Source organism: Phoenix dactylifera, chromosome 15 (genome assembly GCF_009389715.1).
Source record: "Phoenix dactylifera cultivar Barhee BC4 chromosome 15, palm_55x_up_171113_PBpolish2nd_filt_p, whole genome shotgun sequence".
NCBI classification, from domain to species: domain Eukaryota; kingdom Viridiplantae; phylum Streptophyta; class Magnoliopsida; order Arecales; family Arecaceae; genus Phoenix; species Phoenix dactylifera.
This window is the reverse complement of record NC_052406.1, coordinates 8174020-8196397: the sequence shown is the minus strand read 5'-3', so window position 1 is coordinate 8196397 and position 22378 is coordinate 8174020. Positions and strand designations below refer to the sequence as shown.

Here is a 22378-nt window from a genome sequence, read left to right as displayed (position 1 = left end):
CACCGCTCCATGCCAGATATTGACCGATTTCAGAGCCTGCATGCGTGCACCTGCACCGCTCAAACTCCTCTTCAATTTTATTTTCCATCCAAAATGCATCTGCAGAATTTGGAGACACCTGTATTATATGCTTAGGCTCACCACTCCCTATCAGATATGTCCGATTTCAGAGCCTGCACGTATGCACATGCGCCGCTCAGATCCTTCTTCGATTTTATTTTCCATCCAAAATGCATTTGTAAAATTTGGAAACATCCGTTTTATACATTCAGTCTCTAAATCGAGTCTAACACCGATGCGGAATTTTTCAATAGCTATCAAATAGAATGCATTGCAACGCAAAGAATCCGTGCTCGGACACTGTACCGTACCTCTGTGACTGCTTGAGACACTTCCTTCCATTCACCGTTCGTTTGGAGTGTCCGAGTTGTCATCTGCATGTCATATATAAAGTTACAAATAAAGAAGCTTGTACCCATTGTACGTATTGGTTCCACACAGACAAGACCCAAGATTGGCTGAGATGCCTGAGGGCCATGCTCTGTCTCCAGAAAAAGATCGTTACCAGAGACATTAAAAATCTTATCTTTTTCATTGAAATGGATCCGTCTTCCAGCTCAATGCTGCACAAGTCGTCCCACCTGTCTCAGTCATCATATTAGTTTGCGTAATGGATTTGATTTATTAAGACGTAAGGATTATAAAGCTGGTGTCATACTACAATCCTTTGGCTGCTGTAAGAATAAAGAAAAAGGCTTTATATGCGACATTGTGGACAGATGGTATCGAGTGTAAACGGGTAGATGCACAAGACAATGAACAGAAACCATTTTCCCGGACAAAAATCCAGTTCATGATGAACAAAAAGATTGAACAGAGACCATGAACTACTGAACTAGGTGTCAATCTTGTGCATCGTAGACTCATTGTGGATGAATGATAAATCGAATCATCTAAGAACAGTGATGGATCTAACCTTACGATATTTTACTTGTCAAGGAAGACCATGACATGCTGTAGATGTCACACCCTCTTCATGTCCAGCTGAGAGGAGCTGGCTGTGATCCTTGACGTAAGAGAGGCATGGCTGCGTGACATTGCCGGAGCCCTGCCCACTCTGTACTTTTCGGGTAGCTATTTTGGGTAAAGTTCTGAGTTATTATAAATGGTATCATATTGGACCCGGCCCGTAATCTTTGTGGAGTAGAGACACTACAACACGGATTCATTGGGGCTGACCACGGGCCAATCGTGGTGCTTATGATTAGGTTTGAATAGATTTGAACCCTTAGCTTGACGAGAACGTTAGGGCTTAAACAGAGGAGTATGTGAGGACCCGTGCGGGCGCTTCGCTAGGTAGATCTTGGGTACTTATGCAGAATCAAGAAACAAAAATAATAGATTTTGGCTAGCCATGTTGGGTGAGGTCCTGAATTGTTACAATAGATCTCTACATCAAACTATATGGCTATTGGAGTGGTGTCATATTTTACGTATCTTCAGTTCAGAAGAAGGTAAGATAGGTGCTATGCTATTGAGACATCCTCTTATCTCAATTTCATACATATCTTATGATGCATCCGGTTGGTCAGTGGATGACTGTTCTTCGGTAGCACAAAACATATTTCAACCCTTCATGAACTAAAGCTTCAAGATAAAATGATGCTGCTGCGAGAAATTTGAAAAGAGATTTGTTGGAGTATTTCAAAATTTCAAGCCTACCCTTCTTTTGTCTTGTGTACTTTATTTAATCCCATATTGAAAAGAGATGAAACTCAAATGGTCTTTATATAGTCTTCAACCTCTTTAACTTGGTGAAGTAAAGAAAGTATGTAGTCCACATGCGCACAAACCCAACCTCTTCCTCTTCTCTTCATACTCTTCTTTATTTTCTGTTTTTCCGAGCGATTATGGGTTGTTCGCTAGTCACTGCATCTGCGACATTACCTGCTACACCGAGATTCGGTCGGTGTCCGAGGGGCGCGATCTGATATGGATTTGGCAACAACATCAAACAACAAATCCAGTTCTAAAAAATCAGCACATGTTTGAATTCTTCTCAAGACTACATGCCAAAAGAGTATGGATTTTCTGAGAAATTTTTGGGTTCGGTGGAAAACTAAGAATGCAACGGAGGCTATCATCAGTCAAGAAAGCTCTAAGTCATCACCAAACTCCCATCCACATCAAAACTTATCTTCCGTAGCAAATACGGTTCATCGGCATGGATGGGAGCAAGAATGTAAAAATTGGACCACACAACCATATGGAAGGCCATCATCAGTCAAGGAAGCAAAGGACCCCATATTAGAAAGGTAGATGGCATCCGACCTCATCAACAATTCTTGTCAACAACAAAAACGAGAATCTAGGATAAGCATAGATAATCTTGGGCATGGCAAAACATTAATTCAACTTATTCTTGATTTCCATGCTCATCAGATAATCTTAAGGCTTGAAGACTGAAGCAGCACATCAATGCTCAAGCAGTGGAAAATCCAACTTTTTTTTATATTTTTTTGGTACAACGTCGACTTACACACAACAGGTATCGGTGCAGCCCATAAGATCAAGAAAGATAAGAGAATACAGAGGAGACAAAAATCCAACTTTCGCTAGGCTTGTATACATAATATCTAATCGTAACTCCAACGCAATCTCTTCCATTCCCTTCTAACGAACCATTTTTGGAATAATGCAGCATCAGCACCAACCAATCCCGGGGATATCCGAAAAGAGAAGTGAACCATTATAAGCAGTGAGTCGAACAATGTTAATACTCATTCCTTGTGTGCTTTGTGCTTTTGTGTCACTTTCATGTAGTGAGAGGTTTCAGTGCTCTGTTTGGTAGAGGCGTGTTGGAAAGTTACTCTCAAGCATGAAGCCAATAGTGAGAGAATAGCAAAACAAATTCTAGTGCGCTTCTTCAAGTGGTATCTACAAGCATCGCAACCAAGCAAAACAAGTCACTTGAGTTTTTAACAACAACACATCCTTCCAGACAAAACCATCTCAACAGCAAGAAAGATCAAGGGTATCATGCTCATTGTATCAATCAATGCAGCAAGTATATGAATCAGAATAACAGATAGTAAGAACAATAGCATGGATACTGAAAACCTGGCAAACAAAGAATCCAATATAAGACATTGTAATGATGGAATTAAATCAATTGATTTGAATATCCAAGATACATTTAAAGAAAATACATTTTCTCCCAAACTCCAAAAGCATCAATTGATTTGAATATCCAAGATACACTATAGACTCTCAACAGTGAGTGACTCTCTACGGACCATGAGATGGATTTCTGAATTGGATCTAATGAAAACTAATTCCTATCTGTACAAATTCTTTGGCAGACGAGCTTCTCAGTCTTCTTCATCTTGTCAAGCAAGCACAGGAAAAAATGATCTCTAATACTTCCCAAGCTACCACTTCATCTCAAGAGCCGAAATCCATGACTTTTCAAGCTGCTATCAATATTTTTGTTACTCCAGATTTTGTTCCACTCCAATAATTCTCGATTTCCAAAAGCAATTCATGAAACCTGTTTACGAACTCGTTGATGTTTTCGGAATCTGAAGATCACCACCTACTGTAACTCCAAGGCCTGCTACTCCCTGCTCAATATCACTTCCTCTGGGGCTGCAGGGAGAACCAATCCCGCAATTCCCTCGGCTCAACAGCCTTCTCAGCGATCTCAACCTCGCCGATGTTGGAGACTTAATCTCATCCAAGGGTAGCCTATTTAATGGCAGCGGCAAAACCGGAGATTGGTATCCCTCCATCACTCGTCTTGGTATCTCCATCACCAGCATCCCCTCAGGCTTCCCTGACGAAGTGCTGACAGAACTCGAACTCCCTTCGCAGGAGCCCGCCGCCACAGCCGCCCCCAATCCTCCAGTACTGACTTGCTCCTGGGATCCCCAGAACAGCACATTCGTCGGGAAAGTTGGCGACTCCGGCAACCGGCCATCCGCCAACGCCGCCTCCACCGGAGAAACTTCCGCCAATTCGACAGCAGAATCAGCACTCTCCGGCTTTACCTCGGCGACAAGCGGGCAGCGGCAGAGCGGGCAGGTGGAGTGAGAGTGTAACCACATATCAATGCACTCCAAATGGAAGCCATGCTTGCAATTGGGGAGCAACCGGGCCTCCTCACCCTCCGCCAGCTCCGAGAGGCAGACGGCGCACTCGAGGCCCTCCTTGAATTCCTCCGGCCGGAACACCAGGGAAGGCAGGGCTTTGACTGTGGCGGGATCGACAGTCCGCCGGGGGACCGCAGCTTCGTCGGCGAAGGCGGGGCGGGGGCGGCCAAAGGTGGGGTTGGCGCCCCAGTAGCGCTTGGCGCGGAGGTAGAAGAAGAAGACGAAGAGGAAGGCCATGAAGATGACTACCACCGCGGCCACCATGATCTCGGTGGTCACCGTCGGGGACAGCCCGCTGCTGCTCTTCGCTGCCTGCTCTGGCTGCGACATCGTCTTCGAAAAAATTGAATTTTGGATTCTTGGAAGAATTTGTATACTAAAAACTCTCCCTAACTCAAAAGAAAATGTACAGAAGTTATAGAGTGGGGAGGGGAGAGGAAGAGGGAGAAGGATGGGGAGGAGTTGGGTCTCTGAGGTTATATAAAGTGGGAGGAATAGTTAACTAGTACATGGAAATTTCGGGAAAGGAGAGGACGGTGTACTAAATTGAGATCGAAAGGGACAGAAATGGTGCGGTTTGTCCGAGATCGTTGTACGGGTCGGAGGATTGAAATGCTCGAAGGGCTGTCGCGGCTGATAAGAATGCGGCTTCTCTTGGAAGTATCTTTGGGACGGGCCTGAGGTTGCTATACCAACGGCGGCGCACTGCTTTCTGGAGAATCTGGGGACTGCACGGAGTCAAGATGGTTTCTGGTTTCAGCTGGACCTGGAAATTGAACGGGCAGCACCTGGTTCTAAATGGGATCCAGCCTTCCGATCTAAATGTGCCGAACAGCTGGCTTGAGTGCGGACCGACCCAATCATCTCTCGCCCCCATCATTCAATGTATGTGGGGGCAGCAGCGGTGACGTTGGGGATGGTGGCGGCGGCAATGAGGTACTAAAGATTAAAACGATGAAAATTAGGAGACAGACAATACCATACTTTTAATCCGAGATCGCAAGTCAGAAGTTTTAAAAATCGCTGCACATCCCTAGAAAATTTTCTTTTTTATAAACGTACAAAATATCTCATCATAATATCATAATCAGATAATAAAAATAATTTAAATAAAAATATTTCAATTTTAATTAAATAATAAAATTAAAAGTTTCGTAAAGCTAATAATATTTTAAAAATTTGCATCAACTTTAAAATAAAATCTAATCTAAACAAAGTTATTAAAATTTTGTCTCTAATCGCCTTCACATTAAAGTGCCACCGCGTAATCCTCAATAACAAGGTATTAAAATACCAACGTACAATATTTACTGACAGGGTATCGAAGTGCCCACATACAATCCATACTGGTAAGTTATCGAAGTGCCAGCATACAACTCCCACTGGCAGAGTATCTAAGTGCCAACGTACAATCCTCACTGGCAGAATATCTAAATGCCAACGTATAATCTCTACTAGTAGAGTATCGAAGTGCCAACGTACAACCCCCACTTGTAAGGATTCAAAATATAATTAGGCTGTGAGTCCAAATCTGATTCAATTCAAAACTTTTTTTTTCTCAAAACATATTTAATATTCCAAATCATAAGATGCGATATCAACATCAATCAAACACAATCTTTATCAAAACCAATACGTTTAACGAAGAATCATACAATATTCTAAAAAACATATAAATATTAAAACACCATGCATCAAATTCATAAATCAAGAATAATTTGATTCATAAAATATTTACAATTTATTGATAAATCTAGAAAATGGATTACATTACTTACCTTACGAATGCAGTCCAACTAATAGATCCAATTAATTCCAAAAATCCTTCTTAGAGACTAATATTCCAAAATTATATTTTTTATTAAAATTTTATTATAATTATTTTAAACATAGAAATTCTAAATTCCAACATTCTCACTGGCTGACCAAGCAGGAGTGCCGGACATCCCATTGTCTAATCAAGGTGATTTCATCGAATTATGCTCAGATTAGGGCACGGATGATTCAACAAAGATAAGAGGTGATCAAATATAACAGTGTTTGGCAAGGGCCAGGGTGGGGCTGGCTTGCCGCCCGACGACCCTAGATTCAGGACCATTCACCAAGGTCAATCCAAAAATCATTGAGAAGCAGGGTCCAACAACCCTAAAGAGAGAGTCCAAACAAAGAGATAAATAAGAGAGAGAAAGAATGGGGAAGAGAGAGAAAAGAGATAAAAGAAAGCTTCTCTCTAACCAATAAAGAGGAAGGAAGACGGTAGCTGCAGGTGGTGCTCGGGGTTAGGGACCCACGGTCGGCCATTGTGGATAGCGGTCGATGGCAACTAGCGATGAGGGAAAATCCTCCTAAAATAGGGGTTCCACTCCCTTATCTCAAGGAATCAATATGTCCCAGCAGTCGGAACTCCAACCAAGGCTATAAGCCACCACAAGAAACAACCGGAATCGAAAGAGAAAGAGATTAGTTTTCCGAAAATGGGGGAGGCATAGCATCTCCTTTTTTTCTCCAAATTCGACGATCACCGGTTAGAATCAAGGCTCTAAGGAGTTCAAAAGAAAGAGGAGAATGTAGATCAAACCCGAGACCTTACCTAATTTCCGGCGGTGAATGGCAGTGATAATAGCATTGATAGCAACTGGTGTTCAGAGAGAAAAAACAAAACAATCTTCAGCAAAGAGCTCTGTTCAGGCCTGGATCTCCAACGAGTGTGAGAGAAGAGTTAGGGAGAGTTTCTAAATAGAATTGGTCTTGACCGGAATCTGGCTTAGAGTCGGATTCTATTCAGTTATCTCGTGGAGGAAGAAGACTCTCATCGGAAGGCATGTGCATAACACATGCCGATTTTTTTTTTTTGGTCTGGCCAAAAGGACTGGGCCGGTCAAGTTGACCGGGCCCAGTTGACTGGGTCTTACAGACAAGTTGTTGTCTAGTCTCAAGTATCAGTGGGAGTCTAGGAGAGTGAAGTAACGCTACAATTGCCACCAAGGTAGTAGCCTGGTGGTAAGGGGGCGATAATTCTGCCCAAGTTGCCCGGGTTCGAAACGCGCGGGCGTCGATTAAATGAGGGGACCGGATGCCCTATGCCCGGCTGGCTTGTTGGCGGTTACGCTTTTCTTCCACTTGTACCATGGTGGCACTGGGGTAACGTACCCACACGTGAGGTGGTGAACCCAGTGGGGTGAGCCCACGGGTCGGGGAAGGCACGCGAAACCTGCGACCTGTATCGAACATTCCCTAGTTGAAGGAGGGCCTAGTAATGGGGCTGCTACGTGGGTGGGCTAATCCCTCCCTCTCCCCTCCTATTCATTTACCAAAAAAAAAAAAAAAAAGTAACGCTGCAAATTATCCCAGCTAAGCTTTGAGCTGCTTGGCTTGGCTGATAGAATTGATTAAGAGTTTAAGCTGGCATTAACCCAATTACTTGAGTTGGACTCCTTTTTTACCAACCAACTTCTTTAGTTTTTGGTACTTTCTGTTCGGGTTTTTTTTTGGGGGGCATTCTACTAACGAACTTTGAACGAATCTGTTATTGAATGAAGCCTGAGCTGCTCGTGGGGAAGTTGATTAGTCTGCATCCCTAGGAGCAAGGTATTTAAATCTTGATTATCTCGACCCACATAGCAATTAGGAAGATTCCAAGTTTACAAACTATGTTTTTTAAAAGTATGTATTGATATACTTGATAATATTTTAAAAATAAAGGACCCTCCAAAAACAAATAATAAATATTTAAAAACAATTAAGTGAAAATAGATTAGAGGAGATAAGATTTTTGAGGAAAACAGAAAGATTAATATAAATAAGGTTATATTCTACGAATTGAGAAAACTTAGGATGAAGGGAATGATCAACTTCTTGGGTGAAGTTAAAATCTTTGATGAAATTTTACATTTAAGTTGATTTTTTTTTTAAATTTCAATTATTTTTAAAATACATTTATAATTAATTACTAATTACATACTTACTTATGAATTTGACTCGGATTGTCCATATGATCCGGCTCAATTTGAAAGATGTTCGATCCGATCCGGTCCGATCCAAACATCTCCATAAGTTTATTTATTTATTTATTTATTTATTTTTTAAGAACCTGATATCGGCTTAGGAGGGCTGCACCGTTCCCATCTCGTCGGTTCTCGGTCCAGCTCCATGAATTCCATCTGCCCTTGACTCAGGCTTTAAAACAAGCGACCGCGTCGTCAACCGCACCTATTCAATTCATCGCTCGGACCAAAGAATCTTACTTGGTCTGCTCCTCTCTTCCCTTCTTCTCCATTCTCTCGACCTTTCTTCCCTTGTTCTGCCGCCATTTCTTTCTTTTCCCTTCTATCCCTCGATAAAGAAGACCTTCCATCCTTCCTCTAGGAAGATATCCTGGATATAGATACATAGAATAGCAAGGGAGAATAGGTATCAGAAAACAGAGAGAGAGAGAGAGAGAGAGAGAGAGAGAGAGAGAGAGAGAGAGAGAGAGAGGTGGGATAAAGCATGCAGCAACCTTCGCATCCGATGGCTCCCATGCCTCCGATGTCCGCCAAGAACATCACCACCGAACAGATTCAGAAGGTATTCCATTTATTCCTACCTCCCATTTCCCCTCCTCGACACTCCTATCTTCTTGATTTATTACGAATCCTTTTTTTTTTTTTTCTGCGTACGTGCCAGCTACCGCTAGGGGTTATGGTTTGATGCCCTCTCTTTGATTTTATTTTTCCTTTTTGATGATTTGAACCATATATTATGCTTATAAAATTAACTAGGGTTCGTGTTTGTACATATACCGCGTGGAATGATGTCGATTTTGTTGAGACTTTTATGCTTAATCGAGTCATTGGTTTTGTTAAAAATTATCTTAACTCCGATTGGTTTCTGATGAACTCGTACTGTCTGTGCCCAGGTCTTTTTTAATTGAATTGCTACTTGTCCTCGAGAAGTACATGTTTTAAATGGAAAATGAATGCCATACGTGCCCTGAGCATACTAGAAAAGGCCATGATTCAGGTTTCTTGATGAATTGCTGTGGCGAAATAGGCGTTTAGGCTCTGAAGCCACCTTTGATTTTTTTTTTTTATTTTTTTATTTTTTATTTTTTTGAAATCACCTTTGAAGTTTCAGTTACACTCTTGGGCACATGTTGCGGCCCTCTCAATTAAAAATGACTTGATGATTGTAGAATAGTTGATGCAGGGAATTAAGTTGGACATTTTAAACAGGGGAAGGATATTCCTTTTTTTTCATCAAACTGCCTTCTGGGAAAAGTGATAGAGAGACAAGAGAAGCCTGAATTTGGGGGATTACAGAAATACTGTACGAATACTTTTTATGTTCTGTACAAAAATACCCGTACCAAAACTTGTCATGTTTTTAGATTTTCGTGTTTCATGACTATTATTTTTAACCATTGGCAAAACCAACATGCCCAAACACCGAAATTTGCTTTATAATTGTAACATAGATAAGGAATGTTCAGATTTAGTAATGGATTGAATTACTTGAGTTACGGCTTGCTGTACTTTGGGATGTTATGACCTGTGTTGGTGGGGTAATCAAATTTGGGATAAAAGTAAGGGGGATGAATTATTTTTGATTGAAGGGGAATATACTTTAAAACCTTTGAGAAGTTCCAGGGGATAAAAATTTTATGCGGAAGGTTATTAAGATATATTTTGCTGGTTGACTGTCTCTAAACTGTGATATAACATATTTGAATTGCACAATTAGGCTCATAGCTGAAGAAACTTAATTATATGTATTGCAGATCCTAGACTTTGTTAAAAAGGGGCTTGGAACAATAGAGGTATATTAGAACCGTTGTGAAAAAAGAAAGGGTAATATGAACAGATTTGTTCTAATTTTGGATGTATAAGGTTCGATATGTAAAGTAAAAGAAAAGAAAGCAGACATAGGGAAATCACATGAAAAGAAAAGGTCCTATCTCCAAATGTTTATATAATCACCACTAATTTATTAATAACCTTAGAAGTTCGCAATCCCCAGCATCCATCCTAAGAAAGGATTTGGTCATCTCTTCGTTTGTGCTACTTTTGTTTCAAGGAAGGAGGGCTGGAGTAAAATGCGGATTCTAGCTTTACCTCATTCCAATTTTTGGTTTGTGCAACAACTAAATCATCACACCTTTGGAATTACCGTTCTCTTGAATAAAGGACATGTGATTCTGCTTGGGAGGGATGATAATTCTCATAGGAGTGAAAATGAATGACATTCTTGCTATGAACTAATTATTTATATTTGTTGTATAAAATGAAAATAAATAACATATTTGGTATAAATCACTTAGCGGCATCTTGGGTATAAAATAGAAATGAAAATTTTGTTAACATTTGAAATTAAAAGATGTTGCTCTATTAAGATGAATTGTGAAAATTGTAATGGCCGTTATAACATTATAATGACTGTTACATTGAAGTCCATTATAATAACAGAAGCCTCCAAAACAAGAGTGCAGATTAGGTCTGCTGCACAACAGAAATATCCACTACACCCCAATCTTGTCCATTGTCCTCCTTGAGATTTGTGTGTCATTGCAGCAGTTTGGGCCCCACGTGCTGCGCATGAATCACAGGATTGGGGTGTGGAAACACTATTTCCGCTATGCATTGGAACTAAACCACATCCCAAAGCAATTATGATGCTTGTTATTCTAAAATTTGATGCTATTCCTTGGTCAAGAATTTAGTAAAAATAATATAAAGTTAAATTTATTCTAAAATATAATTAGCTAGATTAAATGTTAGAACTGACTTATTATACCCTTTCCATTCAATCCTTCATTTTGTGCTCAAAAAATAGAATAAGAATGACAATTATGATTCCCTGTACTCCTTAACTGTTCCATTATGATTCCTATTTTTGTTTTATTTCATTCTCATGAACCAAATATAATGTTAGAGTGCAATAGCGATCGTAGATTTAAGAAAACTGTGATCTCTGGTATAAAAAACATCAGGTTGAGCATATGACTACCCCCCAAAAAAAAGGATAACCTACATCTGGATGCCCACCACCAGCACATCTTTCTCTTCCTGTTTGGCTTTTTCTTGTTTGCTCCTTCATATTCTTTCATTTTCTTTTTGGCATCTAACTTCCCTAAAACCTGAAATAGTTATTCAGTTCTAGTGCTGTGGTGACATGCCTTTATCATATTTACAACAGAAAATCCTACAAAAGTTTGTATTTTTTGATCCATTAGAATGGATTTTAAAATGTGAGCATTTGGTTAAGTTAGATTGTGAAAAACCACATATCGTATGAACCAAAATTAAGATGAAGTAGGCACTGATGATATCAGGACTAGTTGAAGCATTTGGTCAAATTATGCTACTTCTTTGTTTCTCTATTTCTTAAATTTTTATATAAGTGGGTAAGAGATATGGCCTCAAGTAAGAGGATGACTGAATTAAGATTTGTAATGGGCCCAAACAGTGGGTTGGCACTTGTTGGTTTTGGATATAGTTAATATATATGCGCTCTTTGATCTGTGTAACAATAATATAGTCCTTCTTCTCTAGATTCAATTAGTTAATGCCTATGTTAATTGTCATATTTTGTCTTCCTTCCTTCCATTAATAAAATCACGTCTTTCTGTTATGCCATTGTTGTTTTGCCCTGTATTATCATGCAATCAAATCTATCATGCGCTTAATCCCTGCATCCAATTGAAGTTGATCGGAGTGGGGAAGAAAAAATTTAGCCTAATCCACTACTGTTTTGTATTTGATGCAGTACCTGGATGAAAACAAGCAGCTGATTTTGGCAATCCTGGATAATCAAAATCTGGGGAAGCTAACAGAATGCGCTCAGTAAGTGATTGTTTAACACAATTTTACACTTGGAATGTTTTCAGCCTTAGACTAGTTTTTTTTCTCTCTCTCTCTTGCACACAAATACACAATCTTCTCATGAATCTCAATTTTTATCAAATCATGACTATATCTTTATATGATCATTGACAACCAAAATTTCAGTAAACTGAATTTTATAAATAATGTAACATGTAAGCATGCTTCACTATGGTGCTAGTCAGAATGAGATACAAACATCATAGATAGAGCTGGAATCGGATTGAATATCAGTATATCCATATCAGTGTCTATTTTTAGTTGAAGAATATGGATACGGATACAGATATGAATATTAATCAGATGCTAAAATTTATATCCATATTTGTTTTAGACAGATACAAAAACAAAGTGGATGTTGAAAGTACAAATAATAAATGGATATAAAAGAGATAGTTAAACTTTATGAACCACCAAATCGAAAATATTATTGTATGGAAGGTAAATTAAGTAAGGTACATGTTAATATTCTCATTTATTTTCCTTTAAAATTTATGAGAACTATATAAGACTAAATAGGATTGCAAATAGAATTGGATTATTCAAATAGACATGGAGATCGATTTTTCTTTGACGGATATGGACACGGATATGGATATTAGTCGGATGCTGAAATTTGTGTCCAAAAACGGATAGATTCAAATATAACATGGATATTATCTAGTCCATGTTTCACCCCTAACCACATAAAAATGTTATACATCAGTTCGTTGTTTTACATATTGCAACTTGGTTTAATACCTAAGATGAAAGCTGTTGCCTTTCCTTATTATTGGATGCTATGGTAGTTTCCAGGGCTTTTCTCATTTGTGGGAAGAAGTGTTACACATATTTTATGAGCCTTCTGTGTCAACAAGTTTCGGAACATACACTTTAAGTGCAATATCCACCTTACATATATAGCGAGATGATTGACTTAACAATAGCTTATCAATTTTTTCTTCCCATCTTTTATTTAATTTATTCAGATATTTGTTGATTAAATCCATGACTTCCTACAAGAGTCTATCAATTTATAATTGTACTGCCAGTAAAAGTCATCTTAAAGAAAAAAATGGAAGAAAAAGAGAAAGAAAGAAAAGGTTATATGGATCTCAAATGAGAAAGAAATAGATGAATTTAAACTATCGTCTTCCGTACTACTAATCATAAAAAGAATGGATCTTATAAAAGTTAGTATGGTAGAGTATGAGGTTGGAGGTCAAGCATAGGTTTATTTGAAGTTTTCTATTGGGCGGAAGAATATACTGAATAGGTAAATTTTAGTGTAGATGTGGAGCAAACTCACAATTTTGTGGGGATAATGATTGATTTTTGTTTAATGCTTGTCGCTAGAGCCAATTCATCAACTTTTTATACGCTTATTTTGGAAGACTTTTTTATGTGCTTATTTTGGTTTTGTTTAGGATCTTAGCTGTATGAAATCTAAGGTTTGAAACTTTTTAGTAAGGTTTAATCATCAGTTATCTCCTGCCTTCTCAGTTTGGCATGAAACATTTTATATGTATGCTTGAGAATGACAATATCGGATGTTTACTTTTTAATTGCTCGATTTGCTGTGGCATCCAGTGTTTGTTGCTTGATTCAATTAACTATTCTTTATTTCATACCAAGGATTAAAAATGTTCAAAGTGTTTGTCTTGAGAAGAGTGGATAAAGAAGTAGGTGAAGTTTCAAGCATAGAAGTCTGGGCTTGGAAGATATATCATGGTTAGTTGCAGAGATTGATTGAAAAGCTTTGGTAGTTTTTATTCAGATACTTTGTTTTCCTCTCTATCCTATTTCTACCTGTGTAGGAGATGAGAGGATCTCCTTCATTTTCTCCCTCTGTAATAACTGCAGTTTTCGGTTATACTATAAACTATTGGTGCTGTAATACAAAAAATGGATAAAGACTGGCTGGATAATTTAATTATCAAGGTGATGTGCAAGAAAATGGCCATTTTTATAATCATGAAGACTCACACATGTTGACAAATTGCTTTGAATTAGAGAACCTGCCACTATGTGGATATTCATATACCATTTAATACGATCTCAATCTGTTTTAGTAAAATATTGTAGAAATTAATCTTAAAACATGTTAGATTTTTTGAAAAAAATGACATGTAATTCAATCGAGTTAACCCTCACATTCCTGTCTCAACCCTTTCTTGGGAATAATTATCGTGAGTTTTTATAAGATGTTTAGAATTGGATGGGTCATTAAAAAGCACAACCTGTCTAATTTTGAGATACATTCCAGAAGATTAAGACAATTTGTTTTCATATATATCATTTCTTATTTGTGGTAGTGCCTTTTTTTTTTCCTAATTTTATTACCCAAGTATTTGCGATTTGATCATAATTTAGACTTCATATAAGATTCCCTGAGTTTTTGACTGCAATACCAATTATAGCCATCTGAAAGTTTTTGTTAGAAAAAGTAAAGGTTATATGGATCTTACATGGATGGCAATAATTGAATTTATACTATGTTTGAAGTGATCACTAAGTTGAGATTAAACGAGAAGATAGAATTTTAAGCTTAAAAAAATGTATTTAAAATTCTTTTTGTTTGGACAAGTATTTTCTGTGTCAAAATTAAATATTGCTATCTATGGTAGGCTACATATTTGGAAGTTAAGCTTGGGATGTGGGGTCAAATTTTCTTTTTGGAATTTATACACTAAAATTGAACCTCCGAAAACACGAGGTGAAGGTATATATTTTGGTGGTTGCTTTAAGACATGTTGATAATTGTGGCTTTAGAGACAGAAAAACTGAGCTCCCATATGGTCATGGAACAATGCAGCAGGACACCTTTAGACTAGCAAGACTGCTCAAGGATTTGACAAAGCCTGGACAAAAAAAAAAAATAGTGATCATTATGCATGCTAATTTATACAGAATAGTTAATAACCATAGTTACAAATTGATGTGTGGGAACAATTCAGCTAGATTCAAAAGATTGGACTTTAGGAGACACTGTGAAGATTCACCAAAGTCGGATAATAAATTAAATACCTAAATTTAAGAAACGAAAATAAAGAAATTTAGATAGCTGATATATTAGTTCATGTGAATACAAGCATGAGAGTGTCAAAACTATGAACCAAAACAAAAGCAACACCGCCGATACTAACATATATAACATCTTCAATATGTAACTTAAATGTTTCTTGAATTAGTTTTAGATAATGTGAATAAATCTACAACTGATGAATAATTAACTATTATAGGAAAAAATTGAGATAACATAAGAAAATTTAACAAATATCTTGGTTTCAATATGTAAGAATATCAGTTGTCTAAGAACCTGCTATTTTTGAGGAGGGGATGGCAGAGGTAGAGGTTGCAGAGTGGGTGGAGATGCTGGTTTGTCTGGCTGTTGGAGTATGCTCGACATGGCCAAGCAACTTCCCACAATGAGATCGTGCCACTCCTACTCAGTGGCAAACTTGGGCATGCTGGCCCAGTTCTTGTCAATCTTATCTTTTTTCCACTTGCTTTGACAATGAACCTTATCCAAGCTATTTATGATAAGGGTAAAACTTCATGTATAATTGTAGTGCAAAAAAATTCCATGGGCAAAAATCTTATTCTAGGCTTTCCCACATTAGGAAATCTCTTTAAAAAAAAAGTTTTATCCTTGGATAGGAGTGAAAAACAAGTCGCTTGTTATTCGTCCAAATCCATTTTCATATTCAATTTGGATTGGATTCAGATAGAAATTCTTGTATCTAATTGGATTTGGATATAGATTCGGATAGTACGTACAATTTTGCTGGATATCTGATACGGATACGAATATTCAGTTTGTTTTTTGAATCCGAATTTGGGTACAAATATTAAGGTTTATGACAATATTGACTTCTAATATATAGCTAATTTTTATTATACTTGTTCAAACTTGTTCACATTATAAAATATGGTCATTTCAAATATATTATGGTATTTCATATTTTAATAATTAATTATTTTCATAAAAAATTCAAATCTTCTTCCTTTTGACAAAAAATAAAAATGAATAATTTTATTTTTTTATTTTTTATAATATTTTGACGACCTTTTTGTTTAAAATATTCAAAAATCAATAATTTCAATATATTGCTATATTCATATTTTTTTAAAATATTTAAAAATAGATAATCCATGAATCTTTTTATTCATGCTACAATTAAAACATAATAATGGTATTGAATATAGAAAACTTTTAATACTTTATATTTTTTATTTAAATAGTTTTAAATTTTAATATATTTTTAATACAAATAGGGTAGGATCAGTGATCCAAACCCTTGGTCAAATTGGTCTATATGCAAGTTTAATAATTCCTTCTTAGACCACTACTTTGTTTATACATTGCTTGCAATCTTGATATGGATTTCTTACCCATCCTTTATGATTATATCATTTATATAGTTTAAATTATTGAATTATACTTGACATTTGATTTATATACGAATGATATCCAACTTATATTTGTGTTTGGATAAAGAAAATGTGGATATAACTAATATCCGACTTGTATCCAGATCGTTTAAAATAAATATGGATATACTTAATATCCGATTCGTCTCCGTATTTGTTTAGAACAAATATGGGTACTAATTTTGGTATATGTTTGTTATTCGTATCCATATTCGTATCCAATCCGTTTTCAGCCCTATCCTTGGAAGTTCCTAATTTGCATAGCATCAACTAGTAGATTCTTCAGATATGGATTTCTTGAAGGTGCCAAAGCCTCAACTAGGATATCTTGATAGGAAGCCTCCAACTAGGGATATCTTGAAAAATCAGGTTGGATTTGGGTCATATGTTTTCGTGTCCAACCCTATGGGTTATGTTAGATGACCTGAATGGATGTTGCCCACCCGTATCCAACTTTTAATTTTTAAAATTCCTAAAACCTCTACCTTTCACCCCATTGCCATATTTAGTTGTAGGTTGGATGTTCTGGCTATTTATTTGTAGGTTGAAGGTTTAACCAAGGTTGAACTATGTTCTTGTTGGCAATATTAGTAGTGGAAATTCACATTAATATTTACTTTTAGTTCTTTCCACTTGTTATCCATGCAACTATTAATTTTCCTTCTAAATATGTAATAAAGAGTGATCGATTTTTTCTTATCTTGCATTAGACCCAAATTGGGCTAGATATGACCTGGCCAAAATGATGCATTGGATCTAAAAAATTGTTCATTGACCCAACTCGACCTGGCCTGGTTGGTCAATGGGTTTGGTCTAAAATTGTTGCCCATAAAATAGGAGGAGCTAGGGGGTTCAAGTCGTAGTCATGCTTGCCCCAGTCCCATCCGGCCTAGTTGCAGGCCTCAACTGTGGTTAGGGCTGGAAGTGGGCCTGGCCGAGTTGGGCTATGCCCCTACCTGAACCTGGCCCGATTATTTTTTTCGGATTTCGTGTCGGGCTTAGGCCCGAAATTTTTTGGATAATCCAAGCCTAAGCCCGAGCTCGATTGGGCCGGCCTGAGTTACCCATTTGGGCCAAAATAGGTTCAGTCTGAATCCGATTGAAGTTTAATGTTTTATAAAAAAATGAGCTAGTTAAAAATTAGGTTCTCTCCTATAATACAAGTAAATGATACATGATACATTATCCTAAACGAAACTCATTTTAATTTTTTCTGTATTTTCTCATTATTCTCTCTAAATAACAACATGCAAAAATAAATTGATTCGGGCTTAAATTCGAGCTTTGCTTTGAACTCGGGCCGGGCCAGTGACATACCCGAGCCCAACCCGAAAAACAAATGGGTTCTACATTTAAGCCCAATTCCGGTTCGAACTCTTTCGGGCCTAGCCTAAAGCTGGCCCGGCCCGATGGGTTTCGAGCTAGATGGGCTTCAAGCCGGCTCGAGCCCATTTCCCTCCCTAACGATGGTGCTCATTTTGTTGGCAGTATGCCATCTTCTTTTCTCTTTGAATTAAATGAGACTTGTGTCTCCTCAGTCTTTTAAAGAAACCATCTGACTACTATAGGAATTGGTTCCATTTTGACAGGTCTAACATACTTAACTAATATATGTAAACACCACCTAGTCAAACTCAATCCAGACATTCGAAATTCCATCTTGAAGAGCCGGCTCAAGCCCTTCTTGGACACGAAGAAGCTCCTCCATATTTGTCTGCCCTCATAGTTCCTCGCAAGATCAATCCCAGCCTGCCTGGTGTCTTCATTTCACTGCAAACATTGCAGGCTCAAACCCATCTTGGACGGGAAGAAGCTCCACCATCTAAATATCTTACACATGATGCCAATTTAAGAAGGCTGAAGGCCCATATTTGTGTGCCGTTGTTCCTCAGAGTTGACTCCGGAGGGATGGAAGACTCAAGATGGAATGAAACCTATCGCCTTCAGAGAGAAAGATGTTTACCTATCCTCCCCTGCAACCAAATGTTCATTGGCTGGATTTGAAACCAATGAAGAGGAATCGGACCACCTTCTGACCCGACCTGATTACGTTTCGATCATGGTCGTTGGGCTTCCTTGATTGTCATATTTCAACTCACCCCTGGAAATTCTTTCATGAAAAATATATGGCAGGGCATTGCAATAAGACGACAAAGTCAATCCCTGCCCTCTTGGCAGCATTTTCATTTCACTGCAAAAATTTACTATCATGTTTCATCCAGTTGTCTAGCAGTCCATGTTTGGTGCTTGGTCGTCTTGAGCACCCTTATATTTTTGAAAGGGCTCTTATTTTATGCTTGTCGTCTATTTTAGCCTTGTATTTCTTTGTGCATGTATTATCTCTAAACTACTACTTTTATCATGATTAGGCTGCTGCTACATTTTGACTACACGGTGTTCCAAAGAAGACTAGGAAGATTCATGATATGATATGTCTCTGCCTCACGCGTGTGGTGATTCTCATGAGATATTATATGCTTGAGTCTTTTTATCCATGCATCTGAATCGACTAGGAGTGTTGTTTTCGGTTGATATAGATACCAGAATTGACTTATTTATAGAGAATGTTCTGCTTGAGAAACTATTCCAAGTTTGTTTTTCTTTTTTCTTCAATCTCTTAAAGTAAATGTGGATATGATGGTACGGGTCATGGAGCAGGTACCAAGCTCAACTTCAAAAGAATCTGCTGTATCTGGCTGCAATCGCAGATGCCCAACCACAGGCACCTACAGCTCGTCCTCAGGTTAGTTACAAAGCATGTGGTAGGAGTATAATATCTTTCACTGGTTCGTGTTTATCCTCTCATATACCTTTCTGCTAGCAGATGATGCCACATGGAACAATGCCACAAGGAGGCCATTACATGCAGCAGGGACCAATGTTCCCTCCCAGGGCTCCTTTGCAATTCAGTCCACAAATGCAGGAACAGCAGCTTCACCACCAACCACAAGTGCTGCCTTTTCCAGGGCATATGGGCATGAGACCTGGTGCCACCAATGGCATGCATGCCATGCATGCTGAGCCATCTCATGGCGGTAGCGCCGACCACCGGCCAGCTCCAAACTTAGCTGAGTTCCCACGGGGAATCAGCAATCCTAGCAGCTCAGTGGATGGCCGAGGAAGCAAGCAAGATGCAGGTGGTGCCGCCTCTGAACCTGCCGCTGCTGCTGATGACCAAAGGAACTTAGAGACAGGGAGAAACAGGGATGGCGAACCAAACTTAGCTGAAAAGGCCTGAAGATGCTAAAGACACCATGAGCTTTGAGCTCTGGAAAGATAGCTTTAAAAACACGGTATATATAACCAAATGATCAATCCAATGGTGACCTTTTCTGCCTCTTCTGATAAATGGTCGTAATTATGCGCTTGACTGATGTTTTTGGTTTTGAACCTTCAGTTGTCCAGGTTGGTCCTTTTGACTTTTATAAGTACTTGAATGGTATCGTGATGAATATCTTCTGTGATTTTATACATCTGTAGTTTTGTTGGCGACATGCTAATTATTCTACCAAAGTAACAGGTTAAGTTGATAACCAGCAGATGATCATAGTTGTTCATTTAGATTGTCAGGTTAAGTTGCAGTGGCGTTATCCAGTGATCCGGATATTGGATACACACTGCTGATAGGTTCTACAGTGATTCTTTTGAATTTCCAAGGGAAGATGCAAGCTTGTGAATCTCATGGTATTGTGGGATGTTAGGGGCAAAACGATGTAGCCGCAATCAGCTATGGCCGTGAATCCCTAATCAACGGATGGAAGCAACCATGAAAAAAACGGAATGACTTGGTCTAGTAGATGGTCTGGGGGCACACTCTGTTGCAGATGTGTGGTGGCACCTGGTGACTCATCACTCAAGGCGTTCATCCTTCCTGTACTGTGAAGTTTCATCTACTTTAATGCAATCCTTCCATTCTGGTGCGGGAGAACATGGGTAACCTATGGAATCATAATCCAAAGGGTTGAGGAACTCTTGTAGGTCTGCTGTGGATGAATTTCCATGATATTTTGGAGTCATCATTGGAGCTCCATATGAGGTGATGTCCAAAATCCTAATCATATATGTGGCGCTGAAGGTCTATGTTGTCAAGTGTTCAAGATTCGAGCTTTTTTTTTTAAAGCTAATTATTCTTAAAGTTTGTGGAAAACCTCCACAGGTATGCCCTCTGAAAGGAAAATGCAAGCACCAGGAGATGGCTCAGTCTGTTCAAGAGCTTCGGCTCTGACTTGGGTTCGAGTTATATTTTTCGTGCAAAAAAAATGATTAATCTTTTTTCGTGATGCGGACCATTAGATCTACACAGGTGTCGAAGCACTCCAAACTCTTTCGTTCGTTCATCCATCTGTCTAGAGCTATTGCATGATCCAATGGTGGATACATTTGTGTGGGCTAAGGTGAATCCTTCTTTGGTGTGAAAGATGCAACCCCTATCCATCTGGTTTGGATGGAGGTGAGCCTGGGCTTTTCAGAATAAGATTGGCGAGGCTGGGCGCTGGCGTGGATGGGGTAGGGTGAGTGCAGAAGAAGATGGGCACTGAGAGTTGAGCGAGAATAAAAATGTAGGGAAGATGTTTTACATGAAAAGCGATACTGGAGCAGCTCAGAAATCTTTTATTGAGTAGTGCAGCTCGGTAATCTCACTCAGCTAATGTGGAACGTTTCCGTTGATCCCTTTTGGACTAATATGAAATGAAAGAGGTCAGATGGTGGGAATAAGCCAAACATTGGCTTGATGGCTTCTCATCCTAATTTGTAGAGCCATATACCGAAGATTCTAAACACCATTCCAACCACAACACGGTCAACATGTTGGGATGTGACTGGAAAAGGAGGGCTGCGGGGATGTTGGGATGTTACCTGAAAAAGTTGTCCCCATTTTCCCAATTAGTTGAGCCAGAATGGCCCAGCTTTTTATCTCTCCTCTCTCATTCAGCTGAAACATTTCTTTTAATCACGGCTTACGATAACCCTGAAATAGGGTTACAACAGCCGTTATGTTGTTTTGGAATTTGAACTCCTGCCCATAGTATGCCGTACCAAATAATACCATTCATGTTATACTGTATCAATTTGGTATCGGTACTGGTACGGATGGCATACCGACGTTCGATATACTAAAAAAATATTTGTACCATACTATACTAATGCTATACTAATATGGCACCGATACAGCGAATGTTACTCTTGCCACATTAACATATATTAGAGACTTAAGTAACCGTCATTGTTTATTGGTATTTTTATAATAAGAACAGCATTTCTTAGGTGTCTAAGATTCAAAACTTTCGTACTATTTTTAAAATATGTACGCACGTTATGGTGTAATAACTTATAAAATTTATATTTATTTAATGAATTCACCATTAGGTGTGGTGTGCCAACAGGATTCAAGATGATCAGAGGAAGAGTCTTGCTTTCGGCCTAACATAATGATAGTTTTGGATAGATAACTTAGCTCCATGACAGAGGACAAAAATATGGGACACCAGAGGTCTTGGACTTGGTATACATTTCAATTTTTTTGCCTTGATGTTTAATTGAAGCAAAGAGTAATGTAGGACTCCTGACCTAAATAATTTGAGATGATGCTTGATTGGACTTAGATGATTCCTGTTGCTTTACGTGTTAACTATCTTAATGGAAAAGTGTCGATTAGATTGTCAAGGTCTAATCTTGAGCTGTTGGCTTGCAGCATGAGCTTAGTATGTCCCACTTGGGACCATGTGAGGTTGCCAAACTCCTGAAAGAATTCAAGTTTTGGGAACTAACGTGCAAGCAACTTCAGGCCGGTTTCCATCAGCAAAGTAATATTCCATACCCCACAAACATAAAATAATAATCTGCACTTCAACAGATAAAATAATAATCTAATAATCTGTGTGAACCCTCATGTGCTGGTGTCGACATACTACGATCTTATTAAAGTAAACATTTTTTTTTTATTTGTAAGCAAAA

General features: G+C 38.4%; 2 protein-coding genes across 2 annotated transcripts; one reads left to right on the top strand and one right to left on the bottom strand.

Moving 5' to 3' along the window:
- Positions 1 to 3142: 3142 nt before the first annotated feature.
- On the bottom strand, positions 3143 to 4974 carry LOC103714833 (RING-H2 finger protein ATL3-like). The gene has a single exon (XM_008802259.4). It carries the CDS (start codon positions 4479 to 4481, stop codon positions 3555 to 3557), a length of 927 nt encoding a protein of 308 aa, XP_008800481.2. The 5' UTR covers positions 4482 to 4974; the 3' UTR covers positions 3143 to 3554.
- Positions 4975 to 8293: 3319 nt separating this feature from the next.
- LOC103714836 (GRF1-interacting factor 2-like) lies at positions 8294 to 19912 on the top strand. Its single transcript, XM_039134329.1, has 4 exons — positions 8294 to 8717; positions 11895 to 11971; positions 19082 to 19166; positions 19248 to 19912. The coding sequence occupies exons 1-4, from the start codon at positions 8640 to 8642 to the stop codon at positions 19659 to 19661; spliced, it is 654 nt and encodes a 217-aa protein (XP_038990257.1). The 5' UTR covers positions 8294 to 8639; the 3' UTR covers positions 19662 to 19912.
- The last annotated feature ends 2466 nt before the right edge of the window (positions 19913 to 22378 follow it).